General features: G+C 44.3%; 1 protein-coding gene across 28 annotated transcripts in view; it reads right to left on the minus strand.

The window, feature by feature from the left end:
- Positions 1 to 14,354, minus strand: part of KTN1 (kinectin 1) — an 84,020-nt gene that overhangs the window by 23,687 nt on the left and 45,979 nt on the right. For 19 of the 28 annotated variants that reach the window (XM_065063140.1, XM_065063135.1, XM_065063134.1 and 16 more), the window contains 16 exons: positions 12,903 to 12,940; positions 12,220 to 12,310; positions 11,839 to 11,907; positions 11,377 to 11,414; positions 11,169 to 11,259; positions 7,834 to 7,902; positions 6,533 to 6,567; positions 6,316 to 6,406; positions 5,363 to 5,431; positions 4,494 to 4,531; positions 3,742 to 3,832; positions 3,509 to 3,577; positions 1,921 to 1,958; positions 1,162 to 1,252; positions 981 to 1,058; positions 111 to 148 (listed from right to left, as the gene is read on the minus strand). In XM_065063140.1, coding sequence (XP_064919212.1) covers positions 111 to 148; positions 981 to 1,058; positions 1,162 to 1,252; positions 1,921 to 1,958; positions 3,509 to 3,577; positions 3,742 to 3,832; positions 4,494 to 4,531; positions 5,363 to 5,431; positions 6,316 to 6,406; positions 6,533 to 6,567; positions 7,834 to 7,902; positions 11,169 to 11,259; positions 11,377 to 11,414; positions 11,839 to 11,907; positions 12,220 to 12,310; positions 12,903 to 12,940 — 1,034 coding nt within the window. The remainder of the gene's footprint in view (positions 1 to 110; positions 149 to 980; positions 1,059 to 1,161; positions 1,253 to 1,920; positions 1,959 to 3,508; positions 3,578 to 3,741; positions 3,833 to 4,493; positions 4,532 to 5,362; positions 5,432 to 6,315; positions 6,407 to 6,532; positions 6,568 to 7,833; positions 7,903 to 11,168; positions 11,260 to 11,376; positions 11,415 to 11,838; positions 11,908 to 12,219; positions 12,311 to 12,902; positions 12,941 to 14,354) is intronic. The other 9 variants (XM_065063139.1, XM_065063133.1, XM_065063136.1 and 6 more) reach the window with 1 other exon arrangement.

The following is a 14,354-nucleotide window of genomic DNA, read 5'->3' on the forward strand; positions in this document are numbered from 1 at the left end:
TTTAGCAAAGCCCATAGAAGTCTTGAAACCAATTCATACATGCCAATTTCAGCTAAAGTGAACGCCTATTAACAGCAGGTGCTTGAGAAACTGCTACTGCGCATACTCACAGGCTCTCCAGGTCCTGGACTTGGGATGCGGCAGGTACCTGAAAAACAAAGCGATTGCCAACCTCATTTTTGATGGCACGGTAAAGCTTTCCACTTAACAGCAACTCGCTGCAGGAGCGGGGGCACCACCCGGGTTGCGAGACATTAGCCAAAGAAATAGCAGAAATTTTGCACCACACGTTGCTCCAAGAATATCTAAACATAAAATGGATTTTGGAAGCGCAGCTTACGCCAAGCAGCCCAGACTTCACACCGGCCAATTTCTCTCCATGCCACCTTCCCCTGGGACGAACGCCTATCTAGACATTCACCCCAAATACAAATGATTTCCCTGATTTATCATTGACAAAAAGCCAAACTCAACTAGAGTACAATCGTATTGCAAAAATTCTTCCATTAAGGCTTCAAGGACGTCCAGTCCTGCATTTTAAAGTCCAATGCAGGAAATCAAAAGCCAAAATATTTTGACCAGCTACAGCTTCCACAGCAGGTAAAGGCAGGAAGGAACCACAGCAAAGCCTGAGCGCTTCAAGAGGAGCCGCTGCATTCAGTTACAATGGGAGTTTCTCCATGATTCTGTCTATGAGCTTCCAAGTTTTCAGACCACTAAAGCTCCTCATCAAGGACAGTATCATCCAGGTTAAAGAAAAACTCTCAGAACTTGTTATTTATGGAAAACTCTTTTGGATGAACACAGCTGAACTAGTAGGCTCTCTGCACTGCAGACTACTGGTTTAGTCAAGCAGGATTTTAAACACCTCTGTAGGTTGAAGTCAATGCAAACCCTTTACAAAAGGTACAGGACAAAACCAACATCTTCCAGCTCAACCAAGCAGCACTCGCAAAGCACATCCATTCTGCAGGACATACCTGTTGGAGCTGCTGTAGGTTCTGTTGTTCCAACTCCTGAACTTTACTGGTTAATTGTGCGATTGTATCTTTCTGACCCTACAGGGGAAAAAAGCAAGTTTAGAAGTGTAAACGTAACTTTTCCACAGTCAGAAATACTGCAACAGAATTTATTTCCCTTTAGAATACTCAGAAAGGTTACCTGCAGCCATTCTCCTTTCTTAACAATCTCTTTCTCCTTCTCTTCCAATAAGGCCTCCATTGTTTTCACCTGCTTTTCCTTCCCCTTCAACCTGTACCATTAAACACACAGTATAAACCCTTTGTCTTTTAACCATCTGGAAAAAAAAGTCATCCTGTGCTTTGCAGCACCCAACAAACAAAAGCAGTCTATGTGATCAAAGGCACAAACAATTCACCCGCTAAAAATCAATGCATGAACACTTCCGCTTCAGTCTGGATTAGCAGGAGATGCCCTTGATCAATGGTACTGCTCGTTAAGCGAAATCAGACAAATTCTGAACTGACATATATTGCAGGCATTTCATACACGTGTGCTTTCCTCATCTAAAAATAATTCCTCCCTCCTCCCCAGCTGGGAACACAAGGGACTGATGATCATGACAACTCAATTCTCACTTATCCACCCAGCTGCAACACGGGTATTACCAAGGTAAGTCTGCCATAGCCCCTTGCTTAAGTCCTTCCCTCCTGACTTGAATTTCACCCTTTGCAGGTTAACTGGGGCTCATAAAGCCACGCAGTACTTCGCCTTGTTGGCCGCCTCAGACACAACCGGGTATTTCACAAGGAGACACATCTACCAAGACCAGCATTAAAGGCCTGGCTCACTTTGTGCAAAGTGCAGACACCAGGCAAGAATATTCTAACTGAAAACAGACCGGGGCAGGGAGACCAGCAGTGCACAGGGAAGGTAACACACGTTAACAACTGTACTTACAGAGTCTGAAGCTCTTTGACTTGTGATGTGATCGACACCTAAAGAAAATAATCAGCACTTCAGTTCAGTGCACATAGAACAGACACATTCTATGAACTGCTCTAAGGTGAAATATGGCAAATAAAACATTAGATGTTACTAAAATAGGTGCTATTTGTTACAGATACATCAGCATAAACACGCCTTTTTTGTGAGAATATAAGTGAGAAGCCGAATGTCTCCACTATTTACTTTCTCCACATTTAAAACGCAACTTCTAGAGCGGAAAACAGTGCAAATGGGCACACATGCAGGCCCAGCTCAGCACCCTGCCAGCACAAAAGCAGCAGACACTGATGAGAATCATCTCATCACCAACCGCAGCTCACACCAGAGCTGCCAACCCAGGTCATTTAGATATTTGTGCAAGCGAGGGCTTTTTAGTGCTCTCTGCAACCTCAGTGCTCCCTTAAATTCTCATTCTACGGCTGAACATGGATTGAAGAAACAAATTTAGTGAGAATATTCCCTTTGAAGTTTGTACAGAAGCCTGACAGGCTGTGTAGATACAGGCCGTCCAAACAGCTTAGTTAGTCCTCTACCCAAACACCAAAGGAGCTTCCACGTTGCCAAAAACCTCTGTTCCGCTTGCAGGACGCCAAAAGCTGCGTTTAAACCACCTTTGGAGCAGGCATCTGCAGCTTTCCAGAGACGGCAACTCGAAACTGCACTTTGTTCTGGGCTCTGTGTCACCTCCAGGGAAGGAAAACAACACACAATTCCTCCAGTCCCTGGGAGTTTGTTTGGAAGGAAAAGCCCGAGATGGAAACACGTTCTGTGATGCTTTGCCTAAAAAGGACAAAACTTTAACACTAAGGCGAGGAGAAAAGGAGGTGACATGTTGGAATGTAGCTAGAAAAACCAAACGAAGTGCAGACCAAAAGATACAACCCACACAACCAAGCAAGCAAACTTCCTGACAGCGCGATGGATCCAGCTGCCTGCGGAACGGGCTCCCTAAGGAAACGTGGGGTCCCGCTGTTTCGGACACAAAACAGCAGGCATGCCAAAAAAGCCAATACTCCTCTATTTCTGCATTCCTGGTGGCTAGAGTAAAACTTACTCTGCCAAGACACACTTTCTTTGGACACTGGAAGGAAAACAGTCTTAGGTTTACCTGGAAACCAGATAGTACTTTGGCCAGGAATATTGCTAAAGCAACACACAATGGCCAACAAAAGGAGAAACACCTTTAGCACTTGAGACTTCAGAGGTGTCAAAGGATGTCCCAGGGTTTCGTGTTTACTACAGGGAGAGTATGCAATATGCCCAGCCAGAGCTAATGCTACAATGCTTGAGGTCATAGCAATTCTTGTCCAATTTCACACTAAAAGTCCAAAAAGCTTGGGCATCTAGAGGACTGTGATTTCTGAAGGACAGCAGTATTTATACTACATATTTACAGCGTTATATCCAAAAACAGTGTAGCTCTACCATTAAAAACTTCCCTTACCCAATGACATTCACCAGTGAAAGAAAAACTAGAACAGAAATGAGGGAGCAGCGCAGCCAAGGCTGGGTCACACTTCTGGCACTACGGTTATTTTACCTGTTTTTCCATCTCATGCTGGGAATTTCCTACTTCTTCTTTCAGAGCCTCTATTTCCTGTGTCAAAGCCTTTTCAATGACAAAACAGACAGGATTGGACAATGGAAACACAAAAACGCCACAAAAATGGATGCTACAAATTCATCACTGTAGAATGCCATGCAGTAACAAATAAATGGTAGTCAGAGGCACAGACACAGAAAAAGAAAGGTAGATATTGCAGAGATAAATACCTGCACGGTCTTCTCCTTGCTTGCTACTTTCAGGATTTCAGCTTGTAGGAGTTCTTCCACTGATTTGATTTTTCCATCCTTCTCGTGGATGCTTAAAAAGATCAAAAGAACAACATTAGCTGGCTGAACAAATGCACAACTGAGGCAAATACCCACATTTTGATTCTGCTCTCGCATCGCCAGGCTCTGGCATCCATAGTGGGACCTCTCACTATTGAGGGTGCCACCTCTCACTACAACCCCAAATCCAGACAGGAGAAGTAGGAGGAATAAGAGTGGCAATAGTGTAGAACAAGCTGGCTCTATATACCAGTAGTTCATAGGCTAAATAGATACTATTACTGTCTAAAAACACAAATTAAGGTATCAATAATCCCTGGAATGACACACACTTAACTTCATCCTCTGCTGGACATTCCAGCAAAGCATTTATCAACCTCCAATACATACATAGAGTAAATAAGCTCATTCCTTTTAGAGTGTTTACGAATAAAAACAATTTTCTGACAATTCAGTGCAATTCCTTGTCTAGTCAAAGTTAGGCTTATGAAATTAATTGCTTACCAGAGAAGCAACTGGATTTTCTAAAAGGTATTGATCTGACTTGATGTGTTTCCAAAGCAACAAAGCTTCCTGGCACACACATTCCCCCTCACCCAGTTAAAAGCAAATAATTCCAGCAAAATACTTGTAATCATGGAATACAGACAGACAGAAGTAAGGATCAGAAATTAAACCGTGCAGTAACTTACACTTTCTGGAGTTCTTCCACCAGTGATTGGAAGGAAACCTGTTCAAAACAGAGCTTCAACTTAGGAAAACAGAAGAGAAAAACAATCTGCAAGTGTCGAGGGGTAAGGAGTAGAGAGCTTGAGCTCTTTGGCACTGGGGAAACTATGCGAGACCCTGAAGTTTTTATCCATCTGGCTGCTCCTGAGAAAGCTGCTGTTGGTCTCGAGTTCCTGGCAACCTGATAATACCAGGTGTGCTGCAAGTTCCAGGAAAGCAAAAGCAAACCCACACCATCTTTACCAGGAGAGGCTGAGGTTCAGGACCAGCGTCTGATCAGCTAAACCTTTACCTATTGGCACTACCGCCCATGTCTGCACAGATACTGTGCTGCTCGTCTCCCATAAATGATTTCCTAGAAACTAAGTGGTGTCCTGAGCTGTCCAAGCAGAGCTGGATGTCAAGGAAAGGCACTGAGCACATACCAAAAACAATAATGCTGTGACAGCGCCACTGAACAGAGACAAACAGAAGGGGGCTAAGTCACACCTGCCCAAGTGGGAATTAAAAAAGAATGAAGCTGATGCAGAATGAGCTGCCTACCAGCCACGCTTGCTGGAAAAAAGCAACCCACAGCCATTTTGGTATGTGGCAAACTCAAATCAACCCAGAACTGATTGGAACCTTTACGTCTGCCACATTTCTGACACTTCTGCAAAGGATTTATTCAACAGAATTATCAGCTTCGAAACCGATGTTGGAAGAAAACAGGATGCTTTGCCAACAGGCTTCAAAAGACATCTTCACCTTTTTCCCTTGACTTTTGCAACTACAGCAAGATTCTTTTAGATTTAGCTTAGGTGTAATAAAAGTTTTAGATGAAAAGTACTACCTGCTCCGATTGCTGAATTTGCAGGCTTTGAAGTTCTTTTCTCAAGGATGAATTCTCCGTTCGCAGTGCCTTTGAAAGCAAACACACAGATAATGAAAGACTCATTTGTTGGGGAAAAAGTGTTAAGCTTGATGAAAATGTCATTTTGTTTAGAACAAGTGAAAGAATTTGAAAGTCTGAAAGATACCCCCTCCCTGCAGCAGTTGGAGCCAAAGTATTCAATGGACTCATTATTCATTAGAGACAATGTGGAGTGGACTTCAACCTATATACAGGAAGCTGGAATCCAGGGAAACATCAAGGCAATGTGCTCACATCTTTGGCTGTTTAGCAATGGGACAGTTTCACAGTGCGCAACCCCACCCCAGCACAGGGGTCTCAGCGATGCACCTGGAATTTAGGGACATTAAGAAAGTGAGCATGGTCTTGGCTACACCCAGGACAGAGTTTCCAGCAAACTCCAGCTGAAAACAGAGAGGGATATTTGTATTGCCTTTCCAGATCACTCATCGTTAGCTTCTTTACAAGCACAACAGGAAGGAGCTTTGGCATCACCCCAGAAGTGTTACTAGTTATGATCCACTCAGTCCTCCTGATTACCAAGTACACAAAGAGATGCAAGAGCCCCATACTGCCAAGTTTTTACAAAACACCCTTTCCTAAAGACTGATTTGTTGCAGATTAGGCCAAACATCCAGCTCTGGAGATGTACTCACTTTATTCCAAAAGACAGGCAGTAAAAATCCTAGTAAAATCTGCTCTAAGCACTTACTGTACACCATCAATGCTCGTGCTTAGTCTATCTTACCAAAAAGGTTTTAACCTTGTCTTCGCGAGATTCTTTTCCTATTCAAAGGGAACGATCTCAAACTGCACTATGAGCACTCAAACATACACTTTGCACAAGGATACTTAATTGCTACTTTGCCATAAAGAATAATGAGATATTTTACCTTCAGCTCCTCCTCTTTATTAGCCACCTGTATGAGTCCTGCCTCAAGCAGCTCTTCAACTGTCTTGATTTTATCATCTCTCTCTCTCACACTGAGAAATCAAGAGTATTAGGAAAAAGAGTTAACCTTTGAAGGGAGTTTAGTTATCAACAATAACCATGCTCACCATAAAACCTGGATATTTTAGCTTCTGATTCAAAATTAGAAAGTTTCTTACCTTCTTTCCATCTGCTCTAACACGTCTTTGTTCGCCTATAAAAAACACAATAGGGTGATCATTAGTTGGATCAATAATGGTTTAGGATTTTTTAAGCAAATAACTGAAGAGCATCAACTTAACCAGAACACTAGCCAGAAAGGAAAATAAAATAGGGGCAGAATGTCCTCATGGCATGTGTGTCTAATGTTGATGCTGGAAAGACATCACTCTTTTAGGGGAGGTACAGATCCAGCCCAAATGCCTCTATGATTTTATACTGGTGGACTACAGGAGTTCTGGTGACCAGATGCTGTAGGACACAGGATCCCAGTGATCCTATGGACTGTCAAACACGCCAAGCACCATGCAGCATATAATCCATATACCAGCCAGCTCACTATCTGAAAAATGGGACTCTTTTGAGCATTTATTGAAACCACAAGCTCCACTTGAGGCTCACTTGGAGCATTTATGATTTCTCAACACCACCACATTGTGAGAGACCACATACACCAGCTACCAAGCAATATCAGCCCCACTTTTTCAGACAGGACACTAAATCAGCCAGACCCAGGGGAATAAGGCTGCAAATCTGGCTCTCCACCAGAAGAAAGGAATCCGCTCCAGACAGGGAGATGTTGATGAGCAGACACCAGTACAGCAAAGGAAATAAGTTTCCTGTCCTGCAAGTCTTTTTTCCAGCATTTCAGGAAGTTTTCTCATTCCACAATGGCACGACGCCGGGGGTGTTCAAGAGAGCTCCCTCTCCCAAGCAACACTCGCGGAGGAGATGGGGCCGAGCAACTCAACAGCTTTGAACCTGCAGCATCAGACAGGCTGCAGCGGCTGTGCCACGGGCAACAATAGAGGAGGGACAAAAGACATCACGATGCAAATAGCCTTCCCACTCCCTAAGTCTGTTCTTTGGTTATTACATTCATTCCAGGATGGAAGAAAACAAGATCTCACTTTGTTCTCCCCACAGCCCAGTAAGAGCCCCCTCCCCTAGAAAGGTTGGTTGTTCATGGGATTTATTCCAGAAAATTGCTGATACTTCTGCAATCTCTCCCAGTTTTAAGTTCTTGCTTGTGTTAAGCCAGCGTTCTTCAAGGGAAGAAAATCCACATTTTGTCTGGACACTCCTGACTAGGTCTAAAGGACAGACACAACTGCCTTTATTAAACCCTCCATGGAAAACACCTAAAAAGCAAAAGGTTTTGACACCAACCAGCTCAGCCTGCGAGCAGCTGAAGAAAAAAACACTCAAGTTTAGAAGAACAGAAGCTATTTGAAACAACCTCAGCAACCACCAGCTATACCTGCTCAGACAGGAGAGACTGCAGCTTCTGAACTTCTGCCTGCAGAGCTGTGTTCTGCTCCTTGAGAACCTGGAAGGAAATTTAAACATTATATCAGTTCAGAACCGCAAACTCCAACTACAGCATTTTCATTTCGGCCATGAGGTAACTAAATAGCACAGAAGTCGTTCCAGTGAGCTCTTTGGAAGCTACAAGACTACAAAGAGTCTTTCCCCTTCTTTCTTAAATTCTGTATTAATACTTTTGTCTGTATGTCCCCATTCAGCTGTTACCATCCTTATTCCCTGGAGGAGGATCAGACAGTAACAAGTGTGAGAGGCAAGAGAAGCTGCATTTTCTTCCTAAAGCAGCATCAACATCATGTCAAGATTTGGTCACCGCTTCTTAAAAAGCACATGGTGCAGGATCACCTCTCCAGTTCTCTTCAGCTGCCTTTATGCTCTCTGGATATTTCCCTCTTTATGCTGTCTGGATTCCTCATACATATTTTAAAATCCTCCTCGATTACTGCTTTTTGGTTTACAAAGTGTCTTTGAAGACCTGGTAGGTGTTTTACAAAAGTAAGAAGCAGGACATGTGATCTGTGCTTCAGACCCAAAGCCTTACAAAGACAATACAAGCAGGAAGGCAGAGCAGTGGTGAATATTAAAATAATTGCTCTGGATTGAAGCTGGCTTTTTTCTTTTGTGTGCATGGGAAAAAAAGGAGCACTTCCTCAGGTGGAAACATTTGGTACAGAGCTGGTCTGGCTTATGTTTGAGATCAAAGACAGGAGGAAGGAAAGCCTAGAAGGGGACACGAGATTCATGCTGAGAGTATTCTGTGGATTTCCACAGTATCATGATGATGACAATATGTGTTCAGTTCCCTGTTCACCTCCCAAGAACTGCTAGAATTGCCCTTGCTGATTCCTGCATTACTCAGCACAGCTGATTTCAGTTGTTTTCCCAGCTAACAGTTACTGCAGAAACCATCACTCTAAGGAAGTTCAGATTTATTCCCTCCTGGGATTCATTTCCACCATTTCACCTGCCATTTTAAAACATTCCCCCATGCTGAAAGCCCTGAGAATGTCACTAGCTTGGGAGTCACAGACTTAGTCAAACCTCAACCTCAATGCACTTCTCAGACTGTTTATGCACCCACCTCACTGAAGAATCAGTCAACAGCTTTATTACAAAAATCAACTTACATTGGACTTCGTTTCCTGTTCTATCAACTGAGCAAACTTCTCTCATTCTCTGACAGCTTAGAGGAACTACAGAGCCTTGCAAGGGACTCTCATCAAATTCCCTTTAAAAGTGCCACTTTACAGAATCTCACTGAGTGGTTGGGGTTGAAGGGACCTCTGGAGATCATCCAGTCCAACCCACCTGCTAATGCAGGGCCACCAGAGCAGATCACACAGGGTCGTGTCAACAGTTTAGCATTTACAAGAACAGTTCAGCATTTACATGTCAGACACTTTTCAAAGATGCTATTTGTCTCCCCACTAAGATCAACCAGTTTGAGTAGAAGCACAACAACCTGTTCTGTATCAAGAGACAAATACTCCCTGCCACACTCTACGCCATTTGGTTTCCCTGACACCCTCAAGAGCTGTGTCCACACTGCCTGTCACCACTGCACGCCAGGAGATCACTCCAGAAGAGCTCACACCAACAAAGGTACGTGGCTGCTCTTGCAGGGTGCTCCCCAGACCACAGGATCAATCCACAGCTTGGGACATTGCCTCCATCAGCACATTTTCCTGACTTGCCCAAAGCACTTCCCAGGTCTGAGGTGGCCCCAGATCTCCTCACAGCATCACACACAAGGTCTCGCTTCATAAATTACAAAAATCACAGAGTGGTTGGGGTTGAAGGGACCTCTACAGATCCCCCAGTCCAACCCCCCTGCTCCCGCAGGGTCACAGAGCAGATCACACAGGTGGGTCCAGGGGGTTGGAATGTCTCAGAGAAGGAGACTCCACACCCACTCTGGGCAGCCTGGGCCAGGCTCTGGCACCTCCCAGCAAACAAGTTTCTCCTCATGTTCAGATGGAGCCTCCTGTGTTTCAGTCTGTGCCCGTTGCCCCTCACCCTGGCGTTGGGCACCACTGAACAGAGTCTGGTCCATCCTCTGACACCCACCCTGAGATATTGATCACATTGATCAGATCCCTCTCAGCTTCTCTTCTCCAGCTGAACAGCCCCAGCTCTCTCAGTGTCTCCTCATCACAAAGATGCTCCAGACCCCTCAGCATCTTTGTGTCCCTCCCATGGACTCTCCCCAGTAATTCCTTGTCCTTCTTAAACAGGGAAGCCCAGAACTGGACACACAACTCCAGATGTGGCCTCACCAGAGCAGAGGGGCAGGACAACCTCCCTTGACCTGCTGGTCCGACTTTTCCTAATGCACCCCAGGTACCCTCGGCCTTCTTAGCCACAAGGGCACATTGCTGGGTCATGGTCAACCTGTTGTCAACCAGAACTCCCAGGTCTTTCTTGGCAATGCTGCTTTAACATGTGAGTCAAGTTTACTACGTGCTTGCTGACACCTTCAAAGGGCTCCAAGAGACCCCACAAGGCATGGCTGCCCCTCCAAACCACGCTGCCTCTAACATTCTGAGATTCAGATTTTCACCAGGAACAACAGAAGAACAGCAGCACCCAACATGGACTTTAAAGGAGTTAAAAAGATGGAGTAAATTCCCCTCTCAGGAAGCAGGTCTATTCCTAACTGCTAAAGTACACAATAAAAAGCCTGAAGTGGCAGAGGGTAAGGAGGAGTTAAACTGCTCTCTGCATACACTGCCTAGAAACAAGGGGCAGCTGTGCTGTGCAGACCCCAGACCTCAGCACAGAAGGCTCTGGCAATTTAACTGCAGCCTTATGAGAAACAATTGGGAAGCTGGCAGGAGAAAAATAAACATTTTTACATCTACTTTGACAGGAAAAAAAAGACAAAGAGACCTGACAGCAAGATAACCCAAGAAAAGGCTCACTCCAAGGCCTTGGGAGTGGTATTAGAAGGTGAAAAGCAGGCAAGAATCACAATAGCTTTTACTGAACTACCTCTTCTTCCAGATCTCAAAGACCTCGCTCTTCACAAGTGCAGACACCGCGCTTAACTTGTGTTACCCCCACCTCTTGCTCTGCTGCACAGTCTGTTGCCACTGCTGTGACATCCCACATTGCTCTTCCCTTGCAAACAGAATACTGTGATTGATCTCACCACCCAGAAGTAGGTTCTATTTTACAAATGAACATTCAGTTGTGTGAACCGCTCCACAACCTCCCAAATCTCAAAAACTTAGTGTAAACAAGCACAAGAATAGCTATTTTGTATCTTACCTTGAATTCGTCTTTTGTGGTTGAAATCTGAGCAAGTTCTTCTCGAAGCTGATCCTCAAGAGTTCTTATTTTGTCATCTTTGATGTGAATGCTGAGACAGAGCAGAACAGTTAAATACATTTCCCCATCCAAGTCTTACAAAAAGCATCGTTTCAAAACAACAAAAAAGACTGACAAACGTTGTTTATCAAATCCCAGAGCTATTTACCTTTTCTGTATCCTTTCCAGCTCATGTGCGGCAGCAGCCTAGATATAAAGAGGATTAACACAGACTTAGGAGACATCACATGATTCAATCAACCTTTCATTCCACAATATTAGAAAGCTACAACAAGTCATTTGGCTTCTCAGCACATGACTCACCAACAAGTGTAGAAGGGGTAAGCTTGTCTTCATGCACTTTGCAAAAAGCAATATATACCAGGCAAGCATGCAGTTACACAAATGGACAATCTCAGAGATTCATTTGACAACTAGAATTATCTCTAATTAGACACTTTATTTCCACCTCTGTAATGAACAGGCCGCATAGCAGTAACCGAGGGACAGCATTTCACATCTTTAATGTGCTTAAGCTCACTTAAAGCCAATGGATCTGCATTTGCGTTTATGACAGAATAGATAGTGGGAAAGGAATAAAATTAAATATTTCATGAAACAATTATGTCACCTGTTCATTTGTCAGAGCCTGTAACTTCTGTACTTCTGATTTCAGGGACAGGTTCATATTCTGCAAGACCTGAAGGAAGGAAAAAAATAAATACATTTGCGTCTTGCACAGAGACAGTATTTCCATTAAGTTTGCTCTCCAGTGCAAAGTATTTCAGGTTACTTTTTGAAGGACTCTAAAGGTAACAGCAAGGAAAAACACCAAGGTTTCCTATCAACAGTTTCCCAGCAAAGCATTGCCCTGGCCTAGAAGGGCAAAAAGATCAGCAGACTTGTAGCTGAAAAAGCTGCTTCTAGACCCAAAAGCAGCAGCTTCATTTTGTACATGCAGCCAGGGAGCCTCTCCGTGTACCAGCTGCATTTACACAAGTTTCTATTATACCTTGAGCTCTTCTTCCTTGCTGGTTAAGTTGGCATGTTCATTGCTTAATGAGTCCTCCATCTGCTTTATCTGTTTGTCCTTTTCCGCAATCCTGCGTAAATGAGAAATGATGACATTTCAGTCGTACTAAAAGGTCTTGGATGCAAGCGGCACATGAAGCATCAGGCTAAACACAAAACACACACTGGCCCTCCAGTCCAGCTCCTGCTCTAAATCCTGCTGACAGCACACTTCGAGTCCCAAAGCTTTCCCATCCATTTTAAATGCTGTTTGCTTGCCAAAAAATTTGAGACATTCCCTAACTCTGAAACGCAACTATCACCCCAACTCCCAAAGGGAGAAACCTCCTGGCACCATCATATAAGCCCAAATATTAACAGTTCTTCATGGTCATGCACATTCCTGCGCTGATTCCTGCACATAGGCAGCTGTAACAAGAAAGTCGCTCCTTCCGTGTCGCACATAGAGACACGTACAGACTCCAAACCTAAGTCCAGACAAGGAAGGGAAATCCACAGGAAGCCGTTTCCCAGCTCCTAAGTCAATCTCAGTGAAAAGTTAAAAGCAGGTATGGCAACGTTTCCTTCACCGATCCCTCCCGTATGCGAAACACGTGCATGGAGGAAAGGCGGCACGAGTTAAAAGCCGGTAACAGCTCCCAAACAGAGGAAACAAATGCTCACACTTTGTGTAGTTCTTCTGCCAGGACCGAAGCCGAGGTCTGCAGAAGGAAAAAGAACAAAAAGAAACAGCTGAAAGTAAAGCAAATCAAAGAATGCTCATCTACAGTGAGCCAGGAATAGCATTTGTAAGATTTGTATAGTTATTTTAAACTGGCACAGGACAATTCCAACTATTTCCTGGCTAAGGAACATTGGAGGAATACCAGCACATACCCGTATCCCTTCTGCTTTGTACTAAGGGAAAAATAAACCATCTGATTTGCTCTTTACCAGATTCAAACAAGCCACGAGGATCACCAGCACTTGTCTCCCAAGGATTAAGTGCTTTACAGGACATTCTCTGACCAACCACTCAAATGAAAACAAAAAAACAACCACCAAACCCTTGCACAGTGCATCAGGACTTGTGTTAGTAACAGAAACAGCAGCATAACACCAGCAAGAGGCATTTTTGCACCCTGGAAAAAGCCTGTTCCTACGTGGTCACCCACCATGGGGCAGGAAAGACCCACCACACTGGTTATCAAGGCATCCAGGGACATCTGCAGACTATTTCACATCCAGTTGGGTATCAGCTGTGGCAGAACATCCCTACTCATTTGTGCTTCACATACACGGGTCTCTCTCCTTACCCAGCCTTACCCTCCCTCAAAACCCAGGATCTTGCAGAGCTTGGGCCCATTGGACCCAACGGCAACTCCTATAGTGCCTTATCCAGATGAGAGCACAGGGAACAGCATCAGAGAGGACAAAAAAGGAATAGTTCCAGTCCCAGAGGGTGTCCTTAAACAGCTTCATCAACCCCCATGTCCCAAGCGGTCTCCAGTCCATCCTCGCTTCCCCAAAGTGCTATTTTCACACCCACTGGCCATGGTGCAAAAATGACCCTGGGTTTTCATGGCCAGCAAGGAAAGCAGACGCCTCCTTCTATCAGCCTCCTTGTGTAACCCAGAGCAAAATAAGGGACATTTCCCTGGGGATTTCTTTTCAAAGCCCTTTTAAAGAACTGGGGTAAGAGGAGCAGGTCATGAAGATGCTGTAAATCCAGAGCGTCGCTTTCTTCACGACTCTTCCCACCTAAAGGGTTAAAGCACCAAACTGTTGAAATAAAGCCAGGCGATACATTTTTGACCTGATGTTGAACTACATCATGATAAAAAGCAGGACCCAACAGCCTCCATTTGTACCCACAGAAGGGACGGCCTGTCTGAGCTGATTTCTGTGACCCAGTTGTACACAGAAGCAACTTCAGTGACTGAGGTTTTACATTATGTTTACAACAGAAATAATTTCTCAAACAAACTAGTCAAACTGAAATTTCAGAAACTGAACGAATGGAGAAAAGTATTGTGCAGGTTCAGTGTGTTTTCAGTGGGTTTATTTTGGTGGTTTTATTTTTTGAGTTTTCACTCTGCACAGCAATCACCACTGCAATGAGCAAACAGCTTTATA

This window comes from Columba livia, chromosome 5 (genome assembly GCF_036013475.1).
Source record: "Columba livia isolate bColLiv1 breed racing homer chromosome 5, bColLiv1.pat.W.v2, whole genome shotgun sequence".
NCBI lineage: Eukaryota > Metazoa > Chordata > Aves > Columbiformes > Columbidae > Columba > Columba livia.